At 39.7% G+C, this 25,802-nt stretch overlaps 2 protein-coding genes across 3 annotated transcripts in view; one reads left to right on the forward strand and one right to left on the reverse strand.

Annotated features, from left to right (window-relative positions):
- Positions 1-3,612, forward strand: part of nr2e1 (nuclear receptor subfamily 2, group E, member 1) — a 31,817-nt gene extending 28,205 nt beyond the window's left edge. For both annotated transcript variants that reach the window (XM_061986772.2, XM_061986773.2), the window contains exon 9: positions 2,815-3,612. In XM_061986772.2, coding sequence (XP_061842756.1) covers positions 2,815-2,977 — 163 coding nt within the window. In that variant the 3' untranslated portion in view covers positions 2,978-3,612. The remainder of the gene's footprint in view (positions 1-2,814) is intronic.
- Positions 3,613-9,377: 5,765 nt separating this feature from the next.
- The window catches only part of snx3 (sorting nexin 3), a 38,637-nt gene continuing 22,212 nt past the window's right edge, over positions 9,378-25,802 (reverse strand). Inside the window, exons 2-4 of the mRNA XM_061987264.2 lie at positions 21,296-21,391; positions 17,651-17,775; positions 9,378-10,101 (exon numbers count right to left, since the gene is read on the reverse strand). Of these exons, the coding sequence (XP_061843248.1) occupies positions 9,996-10,101; positions 17,651-17,775; positions 21,296-21,391 (327 nt within the window). The 3' untranslated portion in view covers positions 9,378-9,995. The remainder of the gene's footprint in view (positions 10,102-17,650; positions 17,776-21,295; positions 21,392-25,802) is intronic.

Consider the following 25,802-nt stretch of genomic DNA (forward strand, 5'->3'; position numbering starts at 1 on the left):
GTGATCAGCGCTCTAGTTGCCAGCTAGCGGTTATTGCGGACTCGTTGCCAGATAGCGATTAACAATCAAGTTGCCAGTTAGCAATTAGCGCTATAGTTGCCAGCTACCAATTAGCGTTCTAGTTGTCAGCAAGCGATAGCGCACCACTTGCCAGCTAGTAATTAGTGCGGCAGTTACAAGATAGCAATTTGAGCTCTAGTTGCCAGCTAGAGATTTGCAGACTAGTTGTCAGCTAGTGATTAGCGCTCTAGTTGCCAGCCAGTGATCTTTGCGAACTCGTTGCCAGATAGCGATTAACAATCGAGTTGCCAGTTAGTGATTAGCGCTACATTTGGCAGCTAGCAGTTAGCGTTCTAGTTGTCAGCTAGCGATAGTGCACCACTTGCCAGCTAGTGATTAGTGCGCCAGTTGCCAGATAGCGATTTGCGCTGTAGTTGCCAGTTAGCAATTTGCGGACATGTTGCCAGCTAGTGATTAACGCTCTAGTTGCCAGTTAGTGATTAGCACCTCAGTTGCCAGCTAGTGATTATAATGCCTTGCGATTTGCGGACTAGTTTCCACCTAGCAATTTGCGCACTAGTTGCCAGCCTGCGATAAGCAGTCTAGTTGCTAGCTAGTGATTAGCGCGCTAGTTTTCAGCTAGTGTTAAATCCTCTAGTTGTCAGCTAGCGATTAGCACGGTATTTGCCAGTTAGCTATTAGCAGTACTACTGCTGTTATTTGAATTTCTTAGTATGGCATAATAACAAGGTACCTTTATGACCAAACCCCGTTTCCATATGAGTTGGGAAATTGTGTTAGATGTAAATATAAACGGAATACAATGATTTGCAAATCATTTTCAACCCATATTCAGTTGAATATGCTACAAAGACAACATATTTGATGTTCAAACTGATAAACATTTTTTTTTTTTGCAAATAATCATTAACTTTAGAATTTGATGCCAGCAACACGTGACAAAGAAGTTGGGAAAGGTGGCAATAAATACTGATAAAGTTGAGGAATGCTCATCAAACACTTATTTGGAACATCCCACAGGTAAACAGGCAAATTGGGAACAGGTGGGTGCCATGATTGGGTATAAAAGTAGATTCCATGAAATGCTCAGTCATTCACAAACAAGGATGGGGCGAGGGTCACCACTTTGTCAACAAATGCGTGAGCAAATTGTTGAACAGTTTAAGAAAAAACTTGTTCAACCAGCTATTGCAAGGAATTTAGGGATTTCACCATCTACGGTCCGTAATATCATCAAAGGGTTCAGAGAATCTGGAGAAATCACTGCACGTAAGCAGCTAAGCCTGTGACCTTCGATCTCTCAGGCTGTACTGCATCAACAAGCAACATCAGTGTGTAAAGGATATCACCACATGGGCTCAGGAACACTTCAGAAACCCACTGTCAGTAACTACAGTTGGTCGCTACATCTGTAGGTGCAAGTTAAAACTCTCCTATGCAAGGCGAAAACCGTTTATCAACAACACCCAGAAACGCTGTCGGCTTCGCTGGGCCTTAGCTCATCTAAGATGGACTGATACAAAGTGGAAAAGTGTTCTGTGGTCTGACGAGTCCACATTTCAAATTGTTTTTGGAAACTGTGGACGTGGATCCTCCGGACCAAAGAGGAAGAGAACCATCCGGATTGTTATAGGCGCAAAGTTGAAAAGCCAGCATCTGTGATGATATGGGGGTATATTAGTGCCCAAGACATGGGTAACTTACACATCTGTGAAGGCGCCATTAATGCTGAAGGGTACATACATGTTTTGGAGCAACATATGTTGCCATCCAAGCAACGTTACCATGGACGCCCCTGCTTATTTCAGCAAGACAATGCCAAGCCACGTGTTACGTCAACGTGGCTTCATAGTAAAAGAGTGCGGGTACTAGACTGGCTTGCCTGTAGTCCAGAACTGTCTCCCATTGAAAATGTGTGACGCATTATGAAGCCTAAAATACCACAACTGAGACCCCGGACTGTTGAACAACTTAAGCTGTACATCAAGCAAGAATGGGAAAGAATTCCACCTGAGAAGCTTAAAAAATGTGTTGTTAAAAGGAAAGGCCATGTAACACAGTGGTGAACATGCCCTTTCCCAACTACTTTGGCACGTGTTGCAGCCATGAAATTCTAAGTTAATTAATACTTGCAAAAAAAAAATAAAGTTTATGAGTTTGAACATCAAATATCTTGTCTTTGTAGTGCATTCAATTGAATATGGGTTGAAAAGGATTTGCAAATCATTGTATTCCGTTTATATTTACATCTAACACAATTTCCCAACTCATATGGAAACAGGGTTTGTAAATATATCCATTCATTTTCTACTGCTTGTCCCTTTCGGGGTAAATGTTTATGATATATATATAAGTAAGGGATCCCCACTCCATCAGTTTGGGGGTCCATGGCCTGGACCCCTGGTATAAACACTTTGTAGGACTCAGCAAAAGACTAGACTGGTACATTTAGCCTATTGGCAAAGACTACTCCCATCTCGTGTCTCGGAATTGCAGTTGCATGCAAAGTTTACAATACAGCACTTGCGAATGAACTTTAAAAGTGTAAGATATTAAGATATCAGCACAGTTATTGAGGCTATTATTATTGAAAAATACCACTGAATATTGGTACCGTTGAGTACTGGTATCAATACTAGGAATTGGTACTGTATTGGTTAAAATGTGGACGAAGAAGTAAGGTGAAATTACATAAGAAATTAGGGGAAAAAATGCCAATTTCTGGGGGGTTTTGTGTGAAAAAGACAGTGTTTTGTGTATTTTTTGTAGTTGAAGCCCAGTGTTGCGTTGCAGGTACCCCACTCAGCCCTGTCGATTCGGCAAGCTCCTCCTGCTTCTCCCGGCCTTGCGCTCGGTCAGCCCGTCCACCATCGAGGAGGTGTTCTTCAAGAAGACCATCGGCAACGTACCCATCACCAGGCTCCTCTCCGACATGTACAAGTCCAGCGACATATGAGCTTCTTCTGCCCCGAAGGACAAACAAAAACTGAGAGCCACCCAGCAAGCGAGAGTTGGCCGACATCTGTACTTTTTTTTTTTTTGCTTGTTGAAGCATCGGGTGACGTGAAAGAAGACACTTGAATGCAACATTAGCGGCTCTAGTGAAGGATTAGTGTAAGTAAATTCACCTGTACGAGGAAACAGGTCACACTGACGACTAAAGACTCTGGAGATATGACAAAGATGTGTTACATAAAATAATTGTGAGTGTCTGTGAGACCAATGAGCTTGACGACCAACTTAATATTTTTACTGCTGCGTTCAATCCCAATGGGGGAAACCAAAAAAAAAAAAAAAAAAAAAGGCCATGTCAGCCCCTCCCCATCTGGTGCAGGAACCTAACGCACCAGACTAGTGAAGAGTCAAAGACGAGTTTGTGTGGACATGCAACTAAAGATGGTGTATGTATTTAAATATTTCTATCCAGGCGCAATTGTTCAAATGTTTAGGTCAACTTAAAAGTAAGACACTAACGTGGATACAAAAAAAAAAATTCAGCACTTGGAGCTGTTTTATGGAATAATATGGTGTTTTTTTTCCTGTTGTAAATATTGGAGTTATAACTATTTAGAGGTGGAACCATATGAATAAAGACAGTGAATTAAATGCTTTATTTTTTATTTGAAAAAATGGTTCATGTTCATCTTAATTTACCTAAAATATATTACATAAAAATAAAAAAAAACTCCTCCCTAAACCACGACGGGAAGTTAACAAGCCAAATAGTTAGTGAACATTGCTCCAAAGTACGGATTCTGTTAGACTTAGACTTCCTTTTTATTGTCATTCAAATTTGAACTTTACAGCACAGATAAGAACGAAATTTCGTTACATAAGCTCATGGTAGTGCAGGATAAAAGAGCAATAAGGTGCATATATAAATAAATAAATATATATAAATAATATATAAATATATATATAAAATAAATAAATATATATAAATAAATAAATAGATTACTGTACAGATAAATATATTGCACTTTTTCACATGCGTCCACGTTTTATTCCAGCGAGTTAATCCATTTTGGGGGGAGTTGAGGGGATGATTTAATTATGATGCGTTCAAGAGTCTTACGACCTGAGGGAAGAAGCTGTTACAGAACCTGGAGGTTCTGCTTCGGAGGCTGCGGAACCTCTTTCTAGAGTCCAGCAGTGAAAACAGTCCTTGGTGGGGGTGGGAGGAGTCTTTGCAGATTTTCTGAGCCCTGGTCAGGCAGCGGCTTTTTGCGATCTCCTGGATAGGAGGAAGAGAAGTCCTGATGATCTTTTCCGCCGTCCTCACCACTCTCTGGAGAGACTTCCAGTCTGAGGCATTGCAGGCTCCAGTCCAGACTGAGATGCTGTTGGTCAGCAGGCTCTCTGTAGAATGTGGTGAGAATGGGGGGAGGGAGCTGTGCTCTTTTCATCCGACGCAAAAAGTGCATGCGCTGCTGAGCTCTTTTTACAAGAGCTCCGGTGTGTAGGGACCAGGTTATATTGTCAGTTATCTGCACCCCCAGGAAGTACGGATTTTGTGTTGACTTATATACAAAAGTAAATGTGCAAAGGCAGTGATATATGATAAAACTAGAGGGTAGCTAAAGAAGGACTTCCCTGTTTGTCCCCTCTTAATCACTCAGGAAAAACCCGCTCCGTGAACAGCTGATTGGACTACTTGCAGAGCTGACAAGACAACCATGTGACTCGTGTCCCACATGTAACCGTAGGATGATCAAATATGCTACACTACTAAGACTCTAGTGGCCATTAACTGTTAGCTCCTACAGCAGGGGTGCCCAAAGTACAGCACAGGGGCCATCTGTGGTCCGTGACTTGTTTGTCATTGGCCCTCGGCACGTTACAAAAAAAAATACCAGCGAAAATTTGTGAAAACAGCAAAAAGCACCGTAAGAAACAAACTAAACGAAGTTAAGTTAAAGTACCAATGATTGTCACACACACACTAGGTGTGGCGAAATTAGTCCTCTGCATTTAACCCATCCCCTTGTTCACCCCCTGGGATGTGAGGGGAGCTGTGAGCAGCAGCGCCCGGGAATAATTTTTGGTGATTTAACCCCCAATTCCAACCCTTGATGCTGAGTGCCAAGCAGGGAGGTAATGGGTCCCATTTTTATAGTCTTTGGTATGACTCGGCCGGGGTTTGAACTCACAACCTACCGATCTCAGGGCGGACACTCTAACCACTAGGCCACTGAATAGGTGTTGATATTATGTTGATAATATGTTGATATTAACCAATAATAACACAAAGCTTATATATATACATGTGTATATATATATATATATATATATATATATAAATAAATATATACATGTATATATATAAGCTTTGTATGTATATATATATATATATATATATATATATATATATATATATATATATATATATATATACACAGTAAAGGCCAAAAGTTTGGACACACCTCATTCAATGTGTTTTTGTTTATTTTCATGACTATTTACATTGTAGATTGTCACTGAAGGTGCCTCTTGAAGCTCATCGAGAGTATACCAAGAGTGTGCGAAAAAGTAATCAGAGCAAAGGGTGGCTATTTTGAAGAAACTAGAATATAAAACATGTTTTCAGTTATTTCACCTTTTTTTGTTAAGTACACAACTCCACATGTGCTCATTCGTAAACAAAAACACAATGAATGAGGAGAAGGTGTGTCCAAACTTTTGGCCTGTCCTGTATATATATATATATATATATATATATATATACACATACAGTACATACACAGTATACTCAGTTGCAAGACAAAGTATGTGAAGCTTTTGGGATTACTTGGATTAAATGTGTTCTGATCTTCCACAATAGACAAACACAGTCTGCTTAAACTAATACTGCACAAAAAAATGGTGTTTTAATTTTTCGTTGAACACAAGATGTAAACATTCACAGTGCAGGGTGGAAAATGTAGCTGCACCTTTAGATTGAATAACTGGTTGACCCTCCTTTGGCAGCCAAAACCTCAACCAAACGTTTCCTGTAGGACTGGAGGACCTTTGGACCATTCCTCTTTACAAAACTGTTTCAGTTCAGCAAAATTATTGGGATGTCTGATGTGAATCGCTCTCTTGAGGTCATGCTGCCACATCATGTTAATCGGGTTGAGGTCAGGAATCTGACTGGGCCACTCCAGAAGGTGAATTTTCTTTTATTCAAGCCATTCTGTTGTGGATTTACTTTTATGAGTCGCTGTCCTGTTGCATTACCCATCCTCTCTTGAGCTTCAGTTGGCGTACAGATGGTCCTAAGTTTTCCTGTAAAACATCTTGATGCAAATGGAAATTATTTTTTACGTTGATGACAGCAATCCGTCCAGGCCCTGAGACAGCTAAGCCGCCCCAAACCATGATGCCACCTCCACCACATTTCACCGTGGGGATGAAGTTTTGATGTTGGTTTGCTGTGCCTTTTTCCTCTCCACACATAGATGTGTTTTTTCCAAACAACACCATTTTGGTTTAAAAATGGTTGGAAAACTATACTAAAAAATTACATTAAAATACACACATATTTAGCTGTATAAATATCCATCCATCCATCCATCCATCTTCTTCCGCTTATCCGAGGTCGGGTCGCGGGGGCAGCAGCCTAAGCAGGGAAGCCCAGACTTCCCTCTCCCCAGCCACTTCGTCCAGCTCCTCCCGGGGGATCCCGAGGCGTTCCCAGGCCAGCCGGGAGACATAGTCTTCCCAACGTGTCCTGGGTCTTCCTCGTGGCCTCCTACCGGTCGGACATGCCCTAAACACCTCCTTAGGGAGGCGCTCGGGTGGCATCCTGACCAGATGCCCGAACCACCTCATCTGGCTCCTCTCGATGCGGAGGAGCAGCGGCTTTACTTTGAGCTCCCCCCGGATGACAGAGCTTCTCACCCTATCTCTAAGGGAGAGCCCCGCCACCCGGCGGAGGAAACTCATTTCGGCCGCTTGTACCCGTGATCTTGTCCTTTCGGTCATAACCCAAAGCTCATGACCATAGGTGAGGATGGGAACGTAGATCGACCGGTAAATTGAGAGCTTTGCCTTCCGGCTCAGCTCCTTCTTCACCACAACGGATCGATACAGCGTCCGCATTACTGAAGACGCCGCACCGATCCGCCTGTCGATCTCACGATCCACTCTTCCCTCACTCGTGAACAAGACTCCGAGGTACTTGAACTCCTCCACTTGGGGCAAGATCTCCTCCCCAACCCGGAGATGGCACTCCACCCTTTTCCGGGCGAGAACCATGGACTCGGACTTGGAGGTGCTGATTCTCATCCCAGTCGCTTCACACTCAGCTGCGAACCGATCCAGTGAGAGCTGAAGATCCTGGCCAGATGAAGCCATCAGGACCAAATCATCTGCAAAAAGCAGAGACCTAATCCTGCAGCCACCAAACCGGATCCCCTCAACGCCTTGACTGCGCCTAGAAATTCTGTCCATAAAAGTTATGAACAGAATCGGTGACAAAGGGCAGCCTTGGCGGAGTCCAACCCTCACCGGAAATGTGTCCGACTTACTGCCAGCAATGCGAACCAAGCTCTGACACTGATCATACAGGGAGCGGACCGCCACAATCAGACAGTCCGAAACCCCATACTCTCTGAGCACTCCCCACAGGACTTCCCGAGGGACACGGTCGAATGCCTTCTCCAAGTCCACAAAGCACATGTAGACTGGTTGGGCAAACTCCCATGCTGTATAAATAAAAGTAGTTAATTTAATTGTTTTTTTCTTTTAGAAAATAATTGTTGAAAAACAAGTGCCCTCATATCCGTTCACCTAAAAAAAAGAAAGAAAGAAAAAACAGGCACATTTACAGGTAAAACCATATGAATAAAAATAGTTCATTGAATAGTTTCTTTTTTTTTTTGACAAAAATGTGTAGAAAAGTGCTGTTCATCCTATTATGAATTAAAATAAAAATAAAAAAAACCCACGTTTAGAGGTGTAACCGTATGCATGAAAACAGTTAATTTAATTGTTTCTCTGATAAACAAAATATGTATAAAAGTGTTGCTTACCTTAGTTTACCTAAATTAAATTACAAAAAATAAATACCGTGCACCTTTAGATATACATATGAATAAAAATGGTTAATTTATTTATTTTTAGAAGAAATGGTTAGAAAACCAGTGGCTCCCCTTAGTTTACCTAAAATAAATTAACATAAAAAAACACCACGCATGTTTAAGGGTGAAACCATATGAATTAATCTAATTCATTGAACCGTTTTTTTATATATTAAAAAATGGTTGAAAAACAATGCCCTGATCTTAGTTCACCCAAATAATTTATTTTCATGTCTAGAAACTATATGAATAAAAATAGCTTTTTTTGTTTTCCTAGAAAACAAAAGTTGGAAAACTAGTGTGCTAATCTTAGATTACCTAAAAAAAATTATATAAAAAAAATGCCACACATAGGCGTGAAACCAAATGCATAAATAAAATTGGTTGGAAAACTGGTGTGCTCATTTGAGTTAATGTACAATTTAAAAGGAAATTAGTACACATGCTCAGAGGAGAAACCATACATATGAATACACATATTGAATTTTTTATTTTTTTTTGCCCTCATCTTAATTCACCTAAAACTAACAAATGTCTAGAGGTAAAACCATATGAATAAAAAAATATGTATTTTTTTGGGAAAAAAAAGGTTGGAAAACTACTGTGCTAATCTTGTTTTACCTAAAATAAATTACATAAAAATATACCACGCATGTTTACAGGTACAAGTATATGAAAACTTATAATTAATTGAGTTGTTTTTAGAAAAAAAATGTTGGAAAACTAGTGTGCTCATCTTAGTTTATCTACAATTTAAAAAGAAAACATGCATATGAATACAAATTGTTTTTTGGATTTTTTTACTTTTAGAAAGATTAATGGTCAGAGAACTTGTGCGCTCAGCTTAGTTCACCTGAAATGAAAAAACAAAACACAAACAATAAAATAAAAATAAATATAATGCACATTAAGAGGTAAAACCATGTGGAAAAAATGGTTCATGGAATTGTTTTTTTTCTTAGTCAAAATGTGTGTAGAAAAGTGTTGCCAATCTTAAGTTTCCCTAAAATAAATGACATTTTCAAAAATGTTTATAGGTATAACAACAAATTCCCAATTATTTACACACACCAAGAAAGATTAGAGCCTCAACTGTTTTTTGTGTGTAATATTACTCGGGAAAAAAAGAAAAGTTACAAGTTTTCTAATTACATATTTACAAATAAAATATATTATTAGAATAACAATTACAACTTTATTCTCAAAGTACGTCATATATTTTGTGTGGTCAAATAGGCACATCTATGTGAAACAGGTCCGTTAGTTGAAATAAATGAGTATGCACATATACACTTGACATTTCACTTGTTTTATTGGAAAATTTTCAAAATAAACAATAATGGCACAGCAGTATATAAATCTCAAAATGCGTACATAGCCAGTAGAAATACTGCAGTTCCCTCTGTGTAAATTGACTTTCTAGAAAAGCGATGTGATAACTTGGGCAAGTGCTGGTTGACAGGACACACACATGCTTCCTTTTTTTTGGAGGGTGGGGGGGATAAACAACATTAGTTTTCGAGGCCCACTCAGAATGCGACATGCCAATATTCACTATACAATCTGTGAGTCTTACGAGAGCTTTGAAGACATGAAAAGTTACTACATAAATGTTCAAGACACGGCTAATGATAAATACAATTATACACTCATATCAGTGGCTTTTTCCAGACATCAAGAGATATTACTTTGGACCATAGTGATGCTGTGAATATTCTCTGCTATTAAAAAAGGGTTGGGAGGGGAACAAAACATAGGTGAGTGAGTGATATATATATATATATTTGGGGAAAGGGTTGGGGGTTATCTTTGAATTGTTTATTTGTCTGAGAGGAGCAGTGAAAAGAGAGAGTGAGCTTTGGGTTTGGTGGGCCGGGACTCAGATTGGGCCGGGTGGGCTGCACCATCCTTTCAAGCTTGTCTGACTTTGGACGGGGTGTAGTTCTTGTCCAAGGACGTGTCCTGTAGAAACATGTGCAGGCAACGTTCATTCTGGGCCAGAGGGTGGCCGGCCACTCTGAAACACATGACCACAATAGTCAGGGTCAAAGGTGGAGCAAAAAAAAAAAACACAACATAATAAAGTGCAAGAGATCAATGTACAGTGCTTCTGGCACTTTATCCACATTTTGTTATGTGACAGTGTTATTCCAAAATGTAACAAATACATTTTTGTCCTCAAAATTCTACACACAAGACCCTTAAGACTTTATTAAAAACAAAAAAACTAAGAAATCACATGTACAAAACCCAAAACCAGTGAAGCTGGCAGGTTGTGTAAATCATAAACAAAACCATAATACAATGATTTGCAAATCCTTTTTCACTTATATCCAATTGAATAGACTGCAAAGAGAAGATATTTAATGTTCGAACTGAGAAACTTAATTTTGCAAATAATCATTAACTTAGAATTTAATGGCAGCAGCACGTTGCAAAAAAGTTGGCACAGGGGCATTTTTACCACTGTGTTACATGGCCTTTCCTTTTAACAACACTTAGTAAACCTTTGGGAACTGAGGAAGTGGAATTATTTCCCATTCTTGCTTGATGTACAGCTTAAGTTGTTCAACAGTCCGGGGGTCTCTGTTGTTGTATTTTAGGCTTTATAATGCGCCACACATTTTCAATGGGAGACAGGTCTGGACTACAGGCAGGCCAGTCTAGTACCCGCACTCTTTTACTATGAAGCTACACTGTTGTAACACATGGCTTGGCATTGTCTTGCTGAAATAAGCAGGGGCGTCCTTGATACCATTGCTTGGATGGCAACATACTGTATGTTGCTCCAAAACCTGTATGTACCTTTCAGCATTAATGGTGCCTTCACAGATGTGTAAGTTACCCATGCCTTGGGTCCTAATACACCCCCATACCATCACAGATGCTGCCTTTTGAACTTTGCACCTATAACAATTCGGATGGTTGATTTCCTTTTTGTTCCAGAGGACACGACGTCCACAGTTTTCAAAAACAATTTGAAATGTGAACTTGTCAGACCACAGAACACTTTTCCACTTTGCATCAGTCCATTAAAGTTAAACTCGGTCCCAGTGAAGCGGCGGCGTTTCTGGGTGTTGTTGATAAATGGCTTTCTCTTTGCATAGTAGAGTTTTAACTTGCACTTACAGATGTAGTGACAAACTGTAGTTACTGCCAGTGGTTTTCTGAAGTGTTCCTGAGCCCATGTGGTGATATCCTTTACACACTGATGTCACTTTTTGATGCAGTGCCGCCTGAGGGATCGAAGGTCCGTAATATCATCGCTTACGTGCAGTGATTTCTCCAGATTCTCTGAACCTTTTGATGATATTACGGACCGTAGATGGTGAAATCCCTAAACTCCTTGCAATAGCTCGTTGAGAAATGTTCTTCTTAAACTGTTCGACAATATGCTCACGCATTTGTTCAAAAAGTGGTGACCCTCGCCCCATCCTTGTTTGTGAATGACTGAGCATTTCATGGAAGCTGCTTTTATACCCAAACATGGCACCCACCTGTTCCCAATTAGCCCGTTCACCTGTGGGATGTTCCAAATAAGTGTAGCCTTTAAATAGACCCCCTTTTTAGACCAGTTGATCTGCCGTTTTTTTTTCTTTTCTCCTTTGCCCCCCTCTCCCTTGTGGAGGGGGGGGACACAGGTACAGTGGCCATGGATGAAGTGCTGGCTGTACAGAGTCGGGGCCCGGGGTGAACCGCTCGCCTGTGCATCGGTTGGAGACATCTCTGCGCTGCTGACCTGTCTCCGCTCGGGATGGACTGCTGGCCCCACTATGGACTGGAGTCTCACTATTATGTTAGATCCACTATGGACTGGACTTTCACAATATTATGTCAGACCCACTCGACGTCCATTGCATCCGGTCGCCCTTAGAGGGGCGGGGGTTACCCACATCTGCGGTCCTCTCCAAGGTTTCTCATAGTCATTCTCATTGACATCCCAATGTTTTGTGAGTTTTTCCTTGCCCTTATGTGGGCGCTGAACCGCGGATGTCGTTGTAGCTTGTGCAGCCTTTTGACACACTTGTGATTTAGGACTATATAAATAAACATTGATTGATTGATTGATTGATTTGATGAGCATTCCTCTACTTTTTCAGTCTTTTTGCCACTTGTGCCAGCTTTTTTGAAACATGTTGCAGGCATCAAATTCCAAATGAGCTGATATTTGCTAAAAAAAAAAAAAATGTCCCAGTTCGAACGTTAAGTATCTTGTCTTTGCAATCTATTCAATTGAATATAAGTTGAAAAGGATTTGCAAATCATTGTATTCTGTTTTTATTTACCATTTACACAACGTGCCAACATCACTGGTTTTGGGTTTTGTACCCATGAAGCTCAAAAGTGAGCTCAGCTGCATCCTGTTTCAACTGATCATCTTTGAGATGTTCCTTCAACTTCATTGGAGTTCACCTGTGGTAAAATCAGTTTGTTGGACATGATTTGGAAAGGCCCACACCTGTCTATTTAAAAAAGGTCCCACATTTGACAGTGCAGGACAGAGCACAAACCAAGAATGAAGTCGAAGAAATTGTCTCTAGACCTTAGAGCTGGCCGGCCATCTAAACCTCATCAGGGAGGTGACCAATAACCTGATGGTCATTCTGTCAGAGCTACAGCATTCCTCTGTGGAGAGAGGAGAACCTTCCAGAAGAACAAGAAAAAGCGCTATATAAATATAATTCACTTTACTTCACTTTACTGATAGATTATTTTATTGGCCGCTGATATGTTCTGAAAATAAAATGAATTAATCATTAATGTGGTATATTAGATATAACACTAACACATGCCGTAATTTCCAGTCGTTTTCCTACGCTTTGAACTCTGCGCCTGCCACTAATAAATTCAGCCTCGTCACATAACCCCAATGAAATTGTTCATATCGAGGCACGCGCACTTATAAAATCTTTCAGTCAGCCATTTTGCACGTTACGGACTCACCCTCACGATGGAGAAAAGACGACCAAACGCACAAGACGCAGCCCTAAAGCCAAAGACAATAGACCCGGACATTGAAAAAGGAAAAACCCGCCCCGCCGCATGGAACGGAAATCCACCACTACTAACGGACTTTGAGAGGCTGGGCCGTTACGTACTGACAGCGCTATCCATTAGTTTGCCGAGTTACAGGCACTGTGTTTTGTTATATTAATGAATGAACACAATATTCACATTATATGTATAATAAATGTTACCGGCTCATAATTGAATAAGTATAATTTTAGTACTACAGTATATTTACTTATACAACAACTAAAGGGATGGTCATTCAACTAAGATGCTACTTTTTAATATTTATTTATATATAGCGGTCCCTCAACTTACAGGCACATTGTGTTTCACGACTGGCTCATAGTTCAAAGCACTTATTACAATTTAGCACCGACCATTGAAAGGAATTGGAATCAATAAAGTTTGTGTTTGGCCGTACTAAAACAAAATTTTAACATGTCACATGCCTTTTAAAAAGAAAAATGAACTTTAGGATCACATTTGAGGTGGTCTGTCATAACCTTTTTAGCATTTTATCAGACATTATTGGGATTTTTTGTATTGTTGTTTTTACGGCTGATTTTCGCTGCTTTACATAAATAAAATGATTGCTACGGTCTGCCTTGGAAAGTGGATTTTGTAGGTGTCTATGGGCTGCTTTTCTGTTGTACAACAATAGGAACTAGCAAATTGCTGTCATTTTAAACACTGACGTATTTGAGTGACGGACCGGTGAGGATATGTACTGTATGTCTGTGTACAAAAGGAAAGGACAGAACAAATTAAAACACGTCAATCACAGCCTCTGCAGATTCTCAATACGGTACTTAAATGGATAAAAGTCTACATGCTGCGGAAGCTGGCGGAGGCTTGTGTGACACTGACAATGCTGCGACGGGGATGACTCGCTGGGTCGGCTGCTTACAGGTAAGACATGTTTTTTTCTCTCTGATTCGGTCATCCGAGTTTTTCTCTATCGCACTAACTTTCTTAGTTCTGACGTTGGAGGGCAAGATTGTGTTGATCTCTGAGTGTCGCTCAGATGTGCACAACAACTGTTTCCTGTGTAAAGAGAAAAAGCCCTAACAGAATGTTGTAAACATATAAACTCTTTATTGCTCAAACAGCACAACCCTGTGGCATTTATAACTTCAACCGGCTGCGAAGCGGGCTCAGAACTTAAATTATGCTTGCAACTTAAAGCAGAGACAGGTCGTATCTCAAATTGCGCTTAAGGTGAGGTATCACAGTACCTGTATTTTACTAAATAATACTAGCTATTTAGTTAGGGATATTTTGTTTTTGAGGGAAATTTTAGGATGAGGCTAAAACACGCATTTACAGGTGAACTTATATTGCATTACATTGTACTTCAGAATTCATTTGTACAACTTGTTGCTCTAAAACACGGAAATTGTTATTAAAATTATTACATTTTATTGAAAATAGATACCACCTAAAACAAGAAGAGCAGGAAACGCCGTAAACCCTTTATCAAGGCACCCTCGTTGCAAAGTGATACCTAAAATATCAGGTAAACCCATTAAGCTGATTTTAATATCATTTTAGGCACAAAATAATGGATGGGAAAGAGGAGTAATCTCTCTGGTCCCTTCTGGAAAGGGTTGAATTCACACACAGTCGCTGAGGAAAGGCAATACAACTTTAAATATGACTTACTAAAGGGAAATAAGTCATCATGTCACTTCCATTAAAATTTTTGGGAAATGTTTCATAAAAAAGCCACTCTGACATCAGGCCTGCCTGAGTGTTCCTTGGAACTGACGCACAAGACCCAGTGCACCTGAGACCCAGAGCGGACTCAATGTGATACATCTTAACCTTGAATTGGAAATATTTCAGACAAATTACACAGCTCAAAAATGGGTTTCAGACCAAGAAAGATGAAGCAAGATTAGAGACCAAGGTGCCACATAAGTAAGATATTGGAATAATATTTGAATAGTGTTTGTCTTCCTTCTCCTCCTCGTCACTTGTTTGGTGGGACAATCAGCTCTCACAATGCTTTCAATCACATATTTCAGAACAATGCTATGATTAACAGCAGGGGTTTTTTCCCCCACAAGACTCAGGCACCAACATCTTAATTACCCACACATTGTCATCTTATAAAAAGAAAGTATGAATTTCAATTTGCTCCACTGTTTTTGCACTTATTAATGTTCAAACCAGCTGAACTGAAACATTTGCACATGAAAGAAAGATAATGACCATGTCGCAATCAAAGCAAATAATTACAAGTGCACTGTAACTTTTATTGTTCAGCAGCTGGGAATAAAGAAGCTCTGAAACAAGAGGAGGGGGAAAAACAAACATAGCGTCACGCAGAACCCACATGCTGTAATTACAGATGCAATTATCCTGAATTAAACATCAGAAATAAAACAAATGTGGGAAAATTATGTTGAGTCTCTGTTGGTTGTTTCTTGAGCTTTGTGAAGCAATTAGAAACAATTAAAAGGTGCAGTGAAGCAGGCTCCAAATTGGAAAAAAATGTTTACCAAAAAATGAAGAATCCCATCAACAGCTGGTGTATGTTACCAATAAATAAGTCGAATAGAACGAAAAAAATGGCCGGGGATCAGTGGTAAGTCTTTGACATTTGTCAACTATCACAGTGAGATAGTCAAAAGTGAAATATACAAAATGACCATGCCTAAAGTTGAACAGTTTGTAAACAGTTTTTTTTGTCAGAACAAATATGCCTTAAAAGTTGCATTAACAAACTGTGTGAAAACTTCATATTATGTCTTAGGGATTAACTCGAAAAGAGTGTTTTCCTTCTTTGGCTTTTCTGGAGTAGTAGAGCGGTACCAGTAATGACAGAAGGGAAAACTCAGAACCTAAAATTTCACTTACGGCAATGCAACTTTTTTAGTTTAGTAAAAAATAAGCCCGTGCCAATAGTCAATAAATGGAAATGAACTCGATAACTTTGCTTATCTTACGCCTTAAGAAAGTAGTATTAAAACCAAGACTTACCAATTTCACAATTTAGTGATTGTGGTTTTAAAGGGGAACATTATCACCAGACCTATGTAAGCGTCTATATATACCTTGATGTTGCAGAAAAAGGACCATATATTTTTTTAACCGATTTCCGAACTCTAAATGGGTGAATTTTGGCGAATTAAACGCCTTTCTAATATTCGCTCTCGGAGCGATGACGTCACAACGTGACATCACATCAGGAAGCAATCCGCCATTTTCTCAAACACCGGGTCAAAACAGCTCTGTTTTTTTCCGTTTTTTCGACTGTTTTCCGTACCTTGGAGACATCATGCCTCGTCGGTGTGTTGTCGGAGGGTGTAACAACACGAACAGGGACGGATTCAAGTTGCACCAGTGGCCCAAAGATGCGAAAGTGGCAAGAAATTGGACGTTTGTTCCGCACACTTTACCGACGAAAGCTATGCTACGACAGAGATGGCAAGAATGTGTGGATATCCTGCGACACAAAGCAGATGCATTTCCAACGATAAAGTCAAAGAAATCTGCCGCCAGACCCCCATTGAATCTGCCGGAGTGTGTGAGCAATTCAGGGACAAAGGACCTCGCTAGCACGGCAAGCAATGGCGGCAGTTTGTTCCCGCAGACGAGCGAGCTATCGACCCTAGCTTCCCTGGCCTGCTGACATCAACTCCAAAACTGGACAGATCAGCTTTCAGGAAAAGAGCGCGGATGAGGGTATGTTTACAGAATATATTAATTGATGAAAATTGGGCTGTCTGCACTCTCAAAGTGCATGTTGTTGCCAAATGTATTTCATATGCTGTAAACCTAGTTCATAGTTGTTAGTTTCCTTTAATGCCAAACACACACATACCAATTGTTGGTTAGAAGGCGATCATCGAATTCGTCCTTGCTTTCTCCCGTGTCGCTGGCTGTCGTGTCGTTTTCGTCGATTTCGCTTGCATACGGTTCAAACCGATATGGCTCAATAGCTTCAGTTTCTTCTTCAATTTCGTTTTCGCTACCTGCCTCCACACTACAACCATCCGTTTCAATACATTCGTAATCTGTTGAATCGCTTAAGCCGCTGAAATCTGAGTCTGAATCCGAGCTAATGTCGCTATAGCTTGCAGTTCTTTCCGCCATGTTTGTTTGTGTTGGCTTCACTATGTGACGTCACAGGAAAATGGACGGGTGGTTAAAATCAGGCACTTTGAAGCTTTTTTTTTTTAGGGATATTGCGTGATGGGTAAAATTTTGAAAAAAACTTCGAAAAATATAATAAGCCACTGGGAACTGATTTTTAATGGTTTTAATAATTCTGAAATTGTGATAATGTTCCCCTTTAAGTATAATACTTGACACTCACTGCTCCAAACCTTTACTATGTGAAAGAAATTGTCACTGTATTGAAAGCGTCATACATTTAAGTGGCTCATAGCGAGGATGCTGTCTGCAGTTACTAAAGTACAGTTGCTGCAATATCACATTTTTCTGTATTATGTGCAAAAGGCACAGGTGAATCAACTGTTACAGCTCCAATGTGGTCATTTTGCAAGACCACTGTGGAGAACAGGCTCAAACTGGGTGTGGCTTACTTGTTGAGAAACTGCTCCAGACCGTGTCTCCTCTCCTCGATGAACGAATCATCAAATATCCCGTCGTCCCCTCGGAATGGCAGCTGTCGGATTAGAGCTTTACCGGGGAGAGGCGGCACAACAACCTGAGATAGAAAAATAGCCAGCTAAAATCAGTACCAGAACTTAACAAGCCACATAAACCCTACTACAAAGACAGTTGTACCTCGACTTACAAGCTTATGTGGTTTTGTGACGGAGCTCTTAACTCAAAACACTTGTATCTCAAATCAACTTTTCCATTGAACTTCTTTCTTCCTTCCTATGGTTGAAAAACACAGTTATGTCTATCTCTAGCTATAAGCTAATGCTAGCAAGTAAGTCCGGGCGGATTTCACGGGGTTCACTGTGGAGGGTTTCCCGTTAATGTATTTGACCGTGGCGGTGCACCACAGCAACATATTAGCCGCCACACTTTGAAAACGAGAGTTTTTTTTAACGTGAAACAAAATCATGCACTAATGTGTATTGTAGCATCCAGAAAAACATAAACAAAGTCCTTTGCGTTTCACTCCCAGACACAGAACACTCCCTCATTCTCCGCCGACACGGTGTGTTTACAGACCATGGGAAAAATTAACATCATAACACACTAACATGCACATTAACATCAACAGGTAGTTACAGTTTGAATGGATATAGATATAGTTTTTTCATTGCCTGCTATTGACTTGTGACGCACCGAAAAAAGACGTACTTTGATCACCAGATCGGTGCTGCCAAAACCAAATGTTGTAATGACAGAAGCAATACGCATGAGGTTGTCTGGATCAGGGGCAGCATGTTTGCGCTGACTGTGGACGTACTTTAAGGTATCGGAGATACACCCGCAAACAGAAATCTTCAAAAATGGTGGCTTTTAAGCAGAGAAAGGCTCCCAGCAGTGCGAAGTCTCTAAACAAGAGTACAGTCTACCTAATGATACACCAGAAATAGATGCCAGATTTGTTGCCAGTCGTTTTTATAATAAAGAAAGAGTGACAAAATTGCAGAAATCTCTACAAAAAAAATAAATCTACAAAGTACATTGTACAATAAGCAGGAACAATTGAACAAATCAAGCAAAATTATATTATGTAAAAAAAGTATATGTTAATACTATAATAGGATAGGATTTATTTTGCCTTTTTACAGAAAATATATGCATCATAGCAAATAATGTGATGACGTCATATTGATCACGCCCCAACGACCACAGGTATTTTGGCAATCAAAGGGAAACCCTGCAATGGCATTTGCAAAGCCATCTAATGGTGTAACGCAACTCAGCTCTTATCTCAAAAACACTCTTAAGTTGGGGAACTCTTAGGTCGAGGTACAATTGTAATAATAAGAATGATAAGATCATTCTCTATCTTCATGAGAAATGCATCACAGAGTTCAATACAGGTATACAGGTGCATTAAACATTTTGATAGCGAGAAAATAGGGATGTTCCGATCAAGGTTTCATGCTGCCGATTCTGATCATCCAGGAGTGAGATTGGCCGATACCGATCACGTGTATTAACTGTACATTTTTCAACGTGCTATCAACAGTGTAACAATATCAACACAATATTTAAACTACTTCCTTATTCCCTTTTATTAAATACAATTGCTTGAGCAATACAAAGTCAATAGTACACAACAACTCAACTTATACTCAGAATGAACAAGAACGGAGGGGGAGTGGATGTGTACGTGACTCAAAGTTAGTATTATTTGCAGACGATACAACTGCATTCTGTTCAGGAGAGAACACACAAAAGCTAAAACATATAATAACAGAAGAAAGAACTAATTAAAAAGATGGTTTGACAAAAATAGACCATCCTTGAATCTCAGTAAGACTAATATAATGCTATTTGGTAACAGTAGAAGGGAAAGTCAAACACAAATACAAATAGACGGAGTAGATATTGAAAGGGTAAAAGAAAACACATTTTTGGGTGTAATAATAGATGATAAAATGAACTGGAATCCTCATATGAAAAATATACAACATAAACTAGCAAAAAACATGTCAATAATGAATAAAGCAAAACATGTTCTGGACCAAAAATCACTTAATATTTATTAGTGCTCGCTAGTGTCACCATATATATTATGTAGAAATATGGGGAAACAACTACAAACGACGTGCGCTTCATTCACTAACTGTGTTACAAAAAAGAGCAAAATAATACATAATGTTGGATATAGATAACATACAAACCCTTTATTTATTGAATCACAAATATTGAAATTCAACGATTTGGTGCATTTGCAAACAGCTAAAATTATTTACAAAGCAAACTATAACCTGCTACCCAAGAATGTACAACAATTCTTCTCAACAAAAGAGGAAAAATATAACCTTAGAGGAAAATGTAATATAAAATATTTGTATGCTCGTACAACACTTAAGATTTTTAGCATATCCGTATGTGGAATTAAATTATGGAATGGATTAACCAAAGAAATCAAACAAAGCACCAATATGATTCAGTTTAAGAGACTGTTCAAACTACAGGTGTTCACAAAGTACACAGAACAAGAATTATGATGAACATTTTGAACCTTTTTTTTCTTCTTCTCTTTTTTAGATAAAGATGATTTATTTAATATTTGTTTACTTACTATGGTATATTATTTATTTATTATTTATGTATTCACTGTTCTGTTACAGAAAACAAGGAAATGTGATAAAATTGCTGTGGTATGGAAAGGGGTAGGATTAAATAAGGTCAGCTTCTCGGACGTGCTGTAATGAAACAACTGGAAATATGTGATGCATTACATTGTATCCTATGCATGTTAAAATAAACTGAAACTGAACTGAAAAAATGTAAAGCCTTTAGTTTTTGCCCTCAAAGTCCTCCTGTGTCCCAGGGAATTTTGCCCTGAATGTGTAAATAACAAAATCAACAAAAAATGTTTTTGAGAAAATAAAAACATCGACCTAATTACTCTAGCATAGATCATAAACTGTTACCACATTTGGTATCGACACCACCAATTTATGGCTCCAATTGCCCTTCTCTTTCGTGTCGTGGACTGACTGACACAACGACAGCTGTTGTCATTGTATCCTCTCCCTAACTCTTATTAATTTATTGGTTAATTTTGCGTTAATCTCCACTTACTTTCTGCTGTAACGCGGTTCCATCTACAGTTCCTAAAAAATGTATTAAGTGCTTATTTCTTTGGTGTTGTTTAAAGCTAGCTTAGCGCTTCGCTTAGCTATTAGTGTAATATGTTAAGCCTCAACCTCCACTGATGATGCTTGATAAGGATACTTAAGATATTTAAAAAATGCAGTTTATTTGTCGTAGTGGAGGTGATTTTTATTAGCTTTGGTGAGCGGCTGCACACTGTGTATGGAGTTACAATTTATAGCCGCTTGTCAGCCAGGGGATTGAAAATAAATACAGAATCAGAGGGGATTGGTGTTTGTGATCGGTATTAATCGGCAATTGGGATCACGTACTTTTTCACGAAAATCGTCCGATACTTATTGTTGGCCGATGGATCGGCACATCCCTGCTAGAAAACACACAAATTGCAATACCTATTCACTGTCAGAGTTAAAAAACACAGCATATGCACTCGGTGTGTAAAAAGAACACTCATTGTTTTTCCTCACCTTGCTCTCCCTCTCTAGCTCTGCCCTGAGCCACTCAAAGTCACTGTAGCGCCTTTGCACAGTCGACTCCTTCAGCTTGAAGATGGGAAGGTTAGTCTGGGGATAGTGGGGAAAAAACACAACATAAGAATGGGCTAAAGAAGCCAATGCTTATTCTCAACAGCTGATCACAAAAACACAACAGTGGATTAAAGACAAACCTTTTAGTGGAAAAAAGACCCTTTAATTATTGCATTTTCTACCTGCTCTAAGAATAACTCGAACCAAAAAACAGACAAATGTATACAATAGCAATGTAACGGTTTTGTAAACACTGCGGTATTATGATTTCAAAATCTTCTCAATAATGCCGTGACCCGCGACAGTATCAAACAAAAACTTGGTGTGTAGTTTTTTTTGTGGCTCTTTTACTTTGGCGGGCAGCACGGTGGGAGAGCGGTTAGTGCATCTGCCTCACAATACGAAGGTCCTAAGTAGTCTGAGGTTCAATCCCGGGCTCGGGATCTTTCTATGTGGAGTTTGCATGTTCTCCCTGTGACTGCGTGGGCTCCCTCTGGGTACTCCGGCTTCCTCCCACCTCCAAAGACATGCATCTGGGGATAGGTTGATTGGCAACACTAAATTGGCCCTAGTGTGTGAATGTGAATGTGAATGTTGTCTGTCTATCTGTGTTGGCCCTGCGATGAGGTGGCGACTTGTCCAGGGTGTACACCGCCTTCCGCCCGATTGTAGCTGAGATAGGCTCCAGCGCCCCCCGCGACCCCGAAGGGAATAAGCGGTAGAAAATGGATGGATGGATGGAGGGTTCTGAAAAAGAACTACATCTCCCAAAATCCTCTGCGCAGCCCAGGTTGGCAATGTGGGGTGTGGAGAGAAAAGGAAAGCAGCAAGTGAAGTGTGTTCCACTTTGTAGTAGATAGAGGAATTGTTTTTGTTTTTTTCAAAATCCGTTCATAACTTTTTAGTTATCTTGCTGACAGACAGACAGACAGACAAACCCTGGCGAAAACATAACCTCGGTGGCCAAGGTTCGTCTCGAGTGTACAGACTATCAAGGTGCACCGAAGCTACTTGATAAGCTATGAACTCCCGAAAAAGATAAAACCAGCAAAGCTATACGTCAATTTGTGAGCTAAACACATTATTAAAAGATCAAATGTGAGTTAACTTGTCTGAGAAACTGCATTTTACTATATACCGTGAGACTTTGATATTGTTACATCCCTAGTATACAACCAAACCACCTTAGTAATACAATTAAATAAAAAAAAACAGGAGGATGTCTATTTGAAAGTTCTGAACTCCTGTTTCAACATCAGTGTTGTATGAAACAGAATAAATGAGTCTAAAGGAGGAGTGCAAGAGAAGAGGTCTGCATGTAGCTCAACTTCCAATAGTGTTAAAGCGCTTTGAGTAATTTGAAGATAGAAAAGCACTATATTAAGTATAACCCATTTAACAAATTTTTAACCTACATTAGGTATCACATTATAAGTCTTGTCATAGGTCAAATTTGAGACCACAAAGACATCAAATAATGTACGAAAGACATATTTGAAGACAAATCCTGTAAGTTACTGTATAGAGAATAGGTGTTGAGTGGGATCTGAGCAGAGGATGTCGTTGTGGCTTGTGCAGCCCTTTGAGACACTAGTGATTTAGGGCTACATAAGTAAACTTTGATTGATTGATTGATGTGTTTGCAACATCTACTTTAATTAAGCATTAATTTAATTAAGTTTTCTTTTTGACAACTTTAGGTAGGAGCTAATATCGGAACATATAGTTTAAAAAACAAGACAGTTTGTGGGTTCCAATAGAAGTCTATTTCAACAAAGACAAGTTTTCCCTTTCATATAAACATGAGCCAGTTGACATTGTCCCGAGAGAATAACAAAAAAGCGAACCATTTCTTTTTTAGGAGACAAAAATCACCTCATTCGCTCACCAAGGTCTGTCGCACTCAGACTGCTTTTTTCCCCGTATTCACCCCAAACGCAAGAGCGGAGGAGACGTGTGCACATAATCCTCAGTTGCTGTTGACAAGCACTCGAGAGTGGAGTTCACATTAGAAAAAAGGGAGATGTTTCGACATTGACAGAGAACATTGGCGCAAACAGCAAATTATAGCACAATGCCAAACCTCTTCACTAGGCCTGACAGCACATGGCCATCCCATGACAATGTACCAACAGGGAGGGGGTGAATGAGGACTTTCAATGGCGGGCCACATTCACAGAAGGTCAGAATTTATGGAAGAAAGCGCCACAATGGCATAGCAGCAATTGAGCAAGTAGGGAAAGCATAAATTCAGATATGAACAGCAGCCTGATCAATAAGCAGATGTCTACAACTGTGCAGTAAAGGGGATGGAGAAGACTCAGTAAACGATTGCAAAAAAAAAGAAAGGATGGGGTGGTCATAAAGGAAGACCCGGACAACTGGAGGTCTTTTTGCTCTCATGGTCTCTTCCTTTCAGCTTTTTTCTCTTTATTCCCCCCACTCTTTGATAATGTGTGCCTGATTTCCTGCCTTTGAGACTGTTGGGTTTCAACAGAAAGAAAACACAAGCAATGGTGTTTGTAGGGCTGGGATTTAATGGCAAAACTCAAAATCGCTATTGATTGAACCTTTTACTTCGATTTGGGTAAATGAGCGATTATTCCACTCAACTACTACGCTACTTTTTGGTCAACGGCATCCTTATTGAAGCCAAAGACTACATTTACACTGCAGGCCAAAGTGGCCCAAATCTGATATTTTCGAAATCAGATTTTTTCCAGCTGACTGTTTACACTGCAAGTAAAATATAATCTTTATCAGACTCCAGTGTAAACACGCATAGGCCCCAATGTCAGGCCTCCACGTCATTTGCATGCACAGTTGAAAAGGGAAAAACAAAAGAAGTTGACCGGATTCCGTAAATTAAGTGAAGTGAAGTGAATTATATTTATATAGCGCTTTTTCTCTAGTGACTCAAAGCGCTTTACATAGTGAAACCTAATATCTAAGTTACATTTAAACCAGTGTGGGTGGCACTGGGAGCAGGTGGGTAAAGTGTCTTGTCCAAGGAAACAACGGCAATGACTAGGATGGCGGAAGCGGGGATCGAACCTGGAACCCTGAAGTTGCTGGCACAGCCACTCTACCAACCGCCCCAAGGAAATTACCAAGGACGTCGCTACTACTACTACAAAATAAAATAAAAGTCGCCACTATATAAGTGTAAAGCATTTGTTTAGCCTTTTTAAAGAAAATAGAAAAAATTATCATGATATCATACATATGTCATATTGACCACGCCCCCACCGCCACATATATTAGTGGCAACCTAGGGGAAACCCTAAACTGTGTGTTTTATCTATTCATGGTAAGTGCTGTTGACAGTGTAACAATGTCAACACAATATTTAAACTAGTTCCTTTATCTTTTTAATACATAAGATAGTTTGTGCAAAAACTGTATTTGTTTTATTTTGCTCACCGTGGCCACAAAGCTTGGGAAATGTGCTACAGATTATAGGCAAAAGAAAAATGGTGTCTCGATTTTTCCTTCCGTCTTGCCTGCCTGGAGGAATCGACACTTAAGTCTATCGTACACAATAACGACACAAAAGCAAAAACTACAATCTACTAATACAATTACAACTACCTCAAATACTAACTACTGCCCTCAAAGTCCTCCAGTGTACAGGGTTCCCTTTGCTTGTAAACACTAAATAAAAAAATAAAAACTACAAAACATGTTTTCAGAAAATACAAATATACAGGACTGTCTCAGAAAATTAGAATATTGTGATAAAGTCCTTTATTTTCTGTAATGCAACTAAAAACATGAAAATGTCATACATTCAGGATTCATTACACATCAACTGAAATATTGCAAGCCTTTTATTATTCTAATATTGCTGATTATGGCATACAGCTTAAGAAAACTCAAAAATCCTATCTCAAAAAATTTGAATATTTCCTCAGACCAAGTTAAAAAAAAAGATTTATAACAGCAAAACAAAACCAAACATTTGAAAATGTCAATTAATGCACTCAGTAGTTTGGTTGGGAATCCTTTTTCCCGGATTACTGCATCAATGCGGCGTGGCATGGAGGCAATCAGCCTGTGGCATTGCTGAGGTGTTATGAATGCCCAGGATGCTTCAATAGCGGCCTTTAGCTCATTTGCATTATTGGGACTGGTGTCTTTCAGCTTTTTCTTCACAATAGCCCACAAATTCTCAATGGGGTTCAGGTCAGGGGAGTTGGCAGGCCAATCGAGGACAGTAAATGCCATGGTCAGTACACCAGTTACTGGTGGTTTTGGCACTGTGGGCAGGTGCCAGATCATGCTGGAAAATGAAATCATCATCTCCATAGAGCTTTTCAGCATGTAGCCGTATTCCCATGGTCAAGTCACTCCTGAACTCAAGACAACGGAAGAAGCGTCTGACTTGGGCTATGGAAAAGAAGCACTGGACAGTTGCAGAGTGGTCCAGAGTCCTGTTTTTAGACGA

The sequence above is a fragment of the Nerophis lumbriciformis genome, linkage group LG26 (genome assembly GCF_033978685.3).
Source record: "Nerophis lumbriciformis linkage group LG26, RoL_Nlum_v2.1, whole genome shotgun sequence".
Taxonomy (NCBI): Eukaryota; Metazoa; Chordata; class Actinopteri; order Syngnathiformes; family Syngnathidae; genus Nerophis; species Nerophis lumbriciformis.